General features: G+C 37.9%; 1 protein-coding gene across 2 annotated transcripts in view; it reads left to right on the plus strand.

Annotated features, from left to right (window-relative positions):
* Ubr5 (ubiquitin protein ligase E3 component n-recognin 5) overlaps positions 1 to 6,232 on the plus strand; it is a 110,230-nt gene extending 103,998 nt beyond the window's left edge. For both annotated transcript variants that reach the window (XM_041637444.1, XM_041637445.1), the window contains exons 55-59: positions 779 to 934; positions 1,253 to 1,366; positions 2,545 to 2,689; positions 3,907 to 3,992; positions 5,626 to 6,232. In XM_041637444.1, the coding sequence (XP_041493378.1) occupies positions 779 to 934; positions 1,253 to 1,366; positions 2,545 to 2,689; positions 3,907 to 3,992; positions 5,626 to 5,838 (714 nt within the window). In that variant the 3' untranslated portion in view covers positions 5,839 to 6,232. The remainder of the gene's footprint in view (positions 1 to 778; positions 935 to 1,252; positions 1,367 to 2,544; positions 2,690 to 3,906; positions 3,993 to 5,625) is intronic.
* The last annotated feature ends 1,971 nt before the right edge of the window (positions 6,233 to 8,203 follow it).

The following is an 8,203-nucleotide window of genomic DNA, read 5'->3' on the forward strand; positions in this document are numbered from 1 at the left end:
TATTATAGTTAGAGGCATTTTTTAGGCTGGGACCACAATTTAACTCTTGACATGTCCAACTAAAATGCTCTGTGCATGGAACGTGAGTAGAAACCAAAGCTCTTACATAGAAAAGTGTTTAGTGTGTTAACTCCTTTTTTGGTTGTTTGGTTGGTTTTTTTCAGGATAGGGTTTCTCTGTAGCTTTGGAGCCTGTTCTGGAACTAGCTCTTGTAGGCCAGGCTGGCCTTGAACTCACAGAGATTCTCCTGCCTCTAGTGTGTTAACCCTTTAGCTCATGAAATCTGATAGACTTCAGTCTAACTCAGTGATGTGATCTTTGTAAGTTACCAATTTCGAGTGGACTTAGTAATCTGTATTGTGTGGAGACCATGAGGAGCACAATGAGGTCGTCAAAAGCCAGCTTATGCACATAAGCGGTGTTCAAGAAATAATGCTGACTTAAATTATTTTTGAAACTTATTTTTAAAGCATGCTGTTGGCTCCACCTCATAGCAATTAACTTTTTTATTCCTGTTATGAAAAATTAAATGAATTGTGAAAGCCAAAGATTTGTTAATTTTTATTTCCTCTTTAAAGCACTCTTCATCATTGTACCTTTAAGTTAAAGAAAATTAGGGCTGGGATATAGCTCAGTGGTAGAGCACTTACTTAGCGCGCACACAGTCCTGGGTTCACTCTCTCACTTCCCTTCCCCCAGAGTCATCACAGATTGTAATTTACTATGGGGTCAGGAAAAGAGGCTTCTTTTCAGATTTCTTGTGTGGTTATTTCCTTAGGTCAACTGGCATGACTTTGCTTTTTTTGACCCGGTAATGTATGAGAGTTTGCGACAGCTGATCCTGGCGTCCCAGAGTTCAGATGCTGATGCTGTGTTCTCAGCAATGGATTTGGCATTTGCCATTGACCTGTGTAAAGAAGAGGGTGGAGGACAGGTAAAGTAAATCCAGTTTCTGATTTTGTAAGAGAATTGGGGAATTTGTTAGGCCATTTTATAAAGAACAATTTGGGTAAGGACCAAGAGAGAAAGACTGAGACGGGGTGTATGCACGTGGACCAGAACTAGCACTGTAGGAGAGGAACAGACTGAGGCAGAGCAATTTTGTACTTACTTAGGCTGGCAAGGTTTGTGCCTCTCAGATATTTGTCAGGTAAAGACTCATCTTTAAATTCTAAAATTTTAGAAAATAAAGTTCTCACGAGCTGTTGTTTGTCAGAATTGCTTTTAAATGCCATTGCTGAATTTCTCCTAGGTTGAACTCATTCCAAATGGTGTAAATATACCAGTCACTCCTCAGAATGTCTACGAATACGTGAGGAAATATGCAGAGCACAGAATGTTGGTAGTTGCAGATCAGCCATTGCTTGTAAGTATTTTCCAGAAAAGGATTATGTCATGGGAAGCTATTTTTATTTTACCATTGTTCTGAATTAGCCCAATAATCTATCTATAAAAGGCCCAAGTTCTCCAATGGAAAATGGATTCGCAACTAAAAGTCTGAAGTCTCCAGCTACAGGCCAAGCACTTGTTTTCTATTGGAGATAGATGTTGGGAACTGTAACGGTCAGAGATAGCTGGTGAGCAGCTAAGGGCTTGTAAGGCTGAAATGTCATTCTTTAAGCATCCTGTTGTCACCTGACTTAGAAGGATTCACCCCAGCAACATCCGCAGAGGAGGCTTGTTAAGCAGAGCCTGAAGGGTTCCGAGTACAAGCTTCGCCAACATTTGTTTAGGGAAGCCTAAGATCTCATGACAACCCAGAGTTTTTATTGGTGGCTAGTCCCAAAGAGTTCCTTGGCTGCACATCCAGCCGTGACTACTGAAATTTTTGAGGGAGGCTTGTTTCTACTATCATATTGTTACAGTCAATAATTTAGGTAGCACCCTAAGCACAGCGATGGAGGAGTGTTTCAAAAGTGAGATTCTCAAGACAACAACCAGCTCTGCATTCAGGCCTGTCTTATTAATGCTGCCCCTTTCCAGGATAAAGTTCCTATAAACTGAAGAGTGGTGGTGACTTGTGCTGGGAATTAGACTGCGTGCAAGTTAGTGCTCCACTCGTTAGCTTCTGGCCGCACATTAGCAGGTTAATGCTTTAGTGCACTGGTTTCCTTCTGCAGATGAGCGTAAGATTGAACACTTTTTCAGTTGGTATCTAGATTTTGGGTTTGAGTCTGGGAGGTTGGCTGTTACTGTGCTTTTTCTAGGATGCACTTTTGCCAAATTGAAGTAATGCTGCTTATAAAATGTGCTGCCTGTACATTATTTATCTGATTTAAGAAGCAATTTCAGTTTTCTACTGGGATATAAAATACTAGGTAACTTCTGAACTAGCCTGTTTTCTGTGCTCAATTCTTCCCCTTCTTTCTTGAATCTGTTAAGAGGAAACTCGAAAACAAGCCCTTTTTTTCCTCTTTGCTTAGGGATCTAGCATTTTCTTTTTTAGAGAGTGCTGCTATAATTTGATGTTGAACTTAATATCAACAGACACTATGGAAAACAAAGTACTGATTATAATAAAAGAAAAAATTTCCAATTCTCTAGGCCATGAGGAAGGGTCTATTGGATGTGCTTCCAAAAAATTCCTTAGAAGACTTAACAGCAGAAGACTTTCGGCTTTTGGTGAACGGCTGTGGCGAAGTCAACGTGCAGATGTTGATCAGTTTCACCTCTTTCAATGACGAGTCAGGTAGGAAATGGCAAGTCTTTGTGAAGAGCTGTGCTGGGGCGTTTGCTGAGTGTGTCCTCTGAGGTTCTGGGTTACAGAGTCTATTCCCAAGCCCTGTAGAATATCAGGTTTGGTTTTTCATTATTATTACAATTAAAGGTATGATTAGATGAAGATTAATATTTTGATATCTTAGAATTAGGTTATTCTTCTGTTCTTTATGGGAAGCCAAGGCAGGAGAATATGAAGTTTGAGGCCAGCCTCAGATACATAGTGAGATCCTGCCTAAAAAACAAAATACGTGCACACATGTGATTGAGAAGATTGTAACTGTACTGTAGTTACTACATACAGTTTCCCTTTTGTTTTCTATTTTGTCCTTCATCATATTGCATATCTTATTCTATTTTTGGTTTTATTGAGACAGGGTCTATGTAGCACTCCTGTTGTCGGAGGCTGCTTGTTCTTTCCTGGCCGCCCAGAACCGAAGTAATCACACAGAAACTATAGTATTTGCAATACTGCACTGGCTAAAACAGCTTTGTTCATTAACCAATAAAAGCAACACATACACACAACTTCCACCACCACACTCCTGCAGCTCACTTCCTAGGGCAGGCTAGTCTTGCTAAGCTTAGAGATCCTTCTTGCCTCCGCCTTCAAGTGCTGGGATTAAAGGTGTGCTACAGCCCAAATTACAGAAACATTTAAAATTCCCTTCGTGCTTGGTAATTTATAGGTTGTTGTGTAATGGGTTTTGTGACACATTTTAGTGTAAGTACTTAGAACTTAGTTCATTTAAAAACCAAAACTATAGAAGGGAAAGAAAAACTGTCAGCTCAGCGGCATTGCATCCTGTGAAAGTTTTAGAGAGAGAATGCTGGTGTCCTTTCCTCTCCCTGTGGACAGAGTGGGTGGGTGTCCGCCTCTTACAGAGACCTCATGTGACTTATAAACCCAGTAGTTTTAGAAGCACTGGTTCACTGTCACATGAGAAGACTCAAGTTTACGGATGAGTTTTATGCCATGGACATGGTTTGAGTGATGATAGTTCACTTTTCTTTACTCAAGTCAGGATTACTTAATTACAAAGGTTTGTAAATGTACAAATAGCTTTAATTTCCTAATAGGTATTAGATATCTTAAATTTTAAAGTTTGTCTCTTTGTTTATGTATGAAGTTTACCAGTGTTCTAAAGAGACAACATCTAATACAACACATTGACTTTATATTCTTAGGAGAGAATGCTGAGAAGCTTCTACAGTTCAAGCGTTGGTTCTGGTCCATAGTGGAGAAAATGAGCATGACAGAACGGCAGGATCTTGTAAGTTAAATCTTACAGTTTGTAGGGTGAAACACAAAGGGTTTGGTTGAGTTTGCTTTGGTTTTTTAGAAGGTGATTTTCTTCCTGAAGAACATAGTTTACCAATAACAGGTCTAAGAAGTCGGGCACTGTTTCTCTTAGTGATCCTTTGGTTGATCCATTTTTTCTTTTTTTAATTTCTCATTAGTGTATATGAGTATTTTACATGCGTGCATGTCTGTGCACCATGCGCATGCAGTCTCTTCTGGGGGGGGGGGGAGGCTAGAGTTAAAGATTGTTTTGAGTCATTGTTTAGGTGCTGGGAACCAAACCCAGGTCTTTTTGGAAGAGCATCTGGTTAGTGCTCTTACCTGCTGAGCCACCTCTCCAGCCCCAACTCATTCATTCTTGAAGAAACTTTACATGAAGCCTTTTCTTACCTCTTAAATGAGTAAATGAGTCGATGGACCGACCACAGCTTTGCTTGCTTTGGTACTTGGGAGAGAATTTTTGTTTCATGTTCCCTTTGTAGCATTCTGAGATGAAGTTTCTTATATTTTAGGAAATATTATAGTTTAGGAAATAACCACAATTAATGTAAGTTTCTGAGCTTTTCTGGGAAGTTAGATTGACTTTAGTGCTTCGTTGTGCAAAGTAAATGCTATAGATTACATTTTATCACAGAAAATTGATACATGAATATAGAGGACAGATCATTGCAGAATATTTAATATTCATAAAAATAAATATTTCTGCGAAGAAGCCTATGTTTGGCATAGAGGAACAGTTACCACTTACTGGGCATCATTTGTCTATCCTGTGTGTCATACAAAATAAATTGGTAATGGATTCCATATGACTTTATTGTGTGAACTTTGATGTATTGTGTATATTAGCCACTATTTTGCTAGTAGATAAAATAACATTTAGGTAGCCCATGGGAGTGTTAATTTTTCTTTAGAAATGTGTTTTTTTCTAAGAAGTACTTAGAGAAGTTAGCCGTAGTAAAGGCCCTTAGAGATCACTGATACAATAGCTTCACGTCAGATGAGAAAACTTGGACCTTGAGACAACTACTTTGAAGTCAAAACAAACAAACATAACACCTTTTTCTCCTTTAATCTGAACATTTTTTAACATGTAGTTTATTGAGGTAGAATTCATTCTGCTTTTTAATACAATAAAATAATTTTAAAACTAAGTTTTATTTTTTCAGATCATATTATTTACCCCTTTCCTCTCTCCACACCCGGGTTCCTTGCTCTTTTTCAAATTCATGATTGCTCCCCTTCCAGTGTGTTTTTGTGTTTGTTCGTGTTGCTAAACACATAGGTAAAACCTGCTCAGACTGTATAATGTCATGTAGATGTGTGTTTTCAGGGCTGACCATTTGGTACTGAATAACCAGTTAGTGTGCTTTATCTAGGGAAGACTGTTTCTTCTGCTCTCAGCGTTACTTAGTTGTCTGTAGTGATTTGTTTATGGTTGAAACTTCCTGGAGTTCTCTACCTTCCCTCTCAGTCCCACCCATAGCATGTCTATTGTTCTTGCTCAGAGTTGGGCAGTTATGAAACTTCAGAATTGATGTTGTTTATATTGCTAGAATTAAGGTTGACTATAAAGGCCAAAGTTGTAACTATATGTTCTTACTTAGGTTTACTTTTGGACATCAAGCCCATCATTGCCAGCCAGTGAAGAAGGTTTTCAGCCTATGCCCTCAATCACAATAAGGCCGCCAGATGACCAGCATCTTCCTACTGCAAACACCTGTATTTCTCGGCTGTATGTCCCACTCTATTCCTCTAAACAGATTCTCAAACAAAAGTTACTGCTCGCCATTAAGACCAAGAATTTTGGTTTTGTGTAGAGTATAAAAAGTGTGTATTGCTGTGTAATATTACTAGCTAATTTTGTAGATTTTTTTTCCCATTTGTCTATAAAAGTTTATGGAAGTTAATGCTGTCATAACCCCTGGTGGTACCGTAAAGAGATTAAATGCAAACATTCCTTGCTGAGTTTGTAGCTTAAAGGCCTGAGAAGCACTGGCACCTTTTGTCTATGATGGTTTGTTAGTTGCCAACTTCCAGGTCCGACCCCAGCCAAAGCTGACAGCAGAACAACATAATCTACACTGTGACTTTCTTTTCTGTGAGGGGAAATGTAAGATGTTCTGAACATGCAATGCTGCCTTTGTGGGAAGTGTTTCGACAAAGGCTCTTGTATAGAGGGAATAGGGGATTTCAAAATAAAAAATTAAGTATGTTCTGTGTTTTTCTTTTAACTTTTTTATGGTGTTTAATTTGTGGTTGGCTGCAATTGTGTATCATGTATATGGAACTTGTAAAAAGTTCTTGACATCCAGATTTTAGAGACAAAAATCACTTTTACCTATAAGACCCACATTTACTGCGGGTTATTTCCGCTGCATTGAGCTCCAGGATATTAAACGATACCACTAATATTTGCATGTAATTTGTTGAGTTGAGAGAGGGCACTTTTTCTGTACATATGGTGGGGCCAATGCACAATCCTTATTAGAGTCACCTTCTCTTCTTTGTACCTGTTCCAAGGCAGTTAGACAGGCTCCTGCCCTTCAGTCCTAGCCAGACGTTTGTGCTAAGGGAATTCAGTTATGTGTACCCAGCTGGGCACTTCCTGGTAACTGTAAAATGCTTTATAAGATCATGATTACTGAAAATACATTTTGGAAAATTTTAAATGTTCGTGAGCAGCTTAAATACTTTTGTATCTAGCCTTTTTAAAATATCTTGTTACATTTTACTTTTTTAAATAAATTACAGAAGAAATGTCAAGTAATTGAAGAAACAGTTTTTATTTATATACTTATACATTTTTAAAGCTAAGGGCAATGCACTGACATGGTTATATTCATACATTTTTTTAAGTTTATATATGTATGTATGGACTATAAGAAAGTTAAGAAAACCAGTCCACATTTTACAGTTAGCAGAGAATCATGAATGGCACCCAGCCAGGCTTTTTCTTTTTATAAGCAGAAGTGATGTGTAACCATCAATTGGCACAGAAAGTTTGAGTTAACTGAAAACTAAGTGACAGGTTCTTTTGTTTTGTTTTTTAAATGACTCTATGTGGTCTTTGAACAATGCCCTTTATACTTTGTGGACTTAGCAGTTTTATTCAGTGGGATAACAAGGGACAGAAAGTCCCCCTAGAAGTTGTCACTTTAAATATGAAAAATGGGAGAAGTTCTGTCGTCTCTCATCTATCTTCTCAATTCCTGCTAGGACTTCTGGCCTTGGATAATTGTCATGTCTAAAGAAAGGAACTGCACTTTTACTATATAACTTCTTTTAAAGACTAAAGCGCATGGCATTCTCAACCCTGCTAACACTAAAATATTTGAAATTGAACCATTGTAGTGAAGGTTACTTAAAACTTAGACAACACCATGATGTATTATGTGTGTAAATTAGCCAAAGTGAGACATTGGTTGTTATGCCCAAATATTATTCTGAATTAAGAGCCAACAAGCATTTGAAAGGTATAAAACATCAACGTAAGTCCTGTGTGCACACAACAGGCTTGATCAGTAGTAATGAACAAGTTAGTCCTGTGTGCACACAACAGGCTTGATCAGTAATAAATGAACAACTTAGTCCTGTGTGCACACAACAGGCTTGATCAGTAGTAATGAACAAGTTAGTCCTGTGTGCACACAACGGGCTTGATCAGTAATAAATGAACAAATTAGTCCTGTGTGCACACAACGGGCTTGATCAGTAGTAATGAACAAGTTAGTCCTGTGTGCACACAACGGGCTTGATCAGTAGTAATGAACAAGTTAGTCCTGTGTGCACACAACAGGCTTGATCAGTAATAAATGAACAAATTAGTCCTGTGTGCACACAACAGGCTTGATCAGTAGTAAATGAACAAATTAGTCCTGTGTGCACACAATGGGCTTGATCAGTAGTAATGAACAAGTTAGACTAGGGCACTTGAAACCCTAATTGCAAACTTATTTTTAATAGTTACTAAAAGAATAAAAATATTTAAAATAATGTGTTATTGAAAATAATGCAGAATGTCTGAGGTCTTCCTAAATCAAGAGTTTGGTTAAAATGCTTTTAGTAATAATAAAAGCAGTGAGGCTTTTTTTTAAAGTTAAGCATAAAAGGGCTCTAAATATAAAATAAAGTCATATAAAACAAGGTTCTCTTTTGTTTAGCAATTAAGTGAAACAACTGGAG

The sequence above is a fragment of the Microtus oregoni genome, unplaced genomic scaffold (genome assembly GCF_018167655.1).
Source record: "Microtus oregoni isolate MIOR12 unplaced genomic scaffold, Mior012 000053F_ref0000044, whole genome shotgun sequence".
Classification (NCBI taxonomy): Eukaryota; Metazoa; Chordata; class Mammalia; order Rodentia; family Cricetidae; genus Microtus; species Microtus oregoni.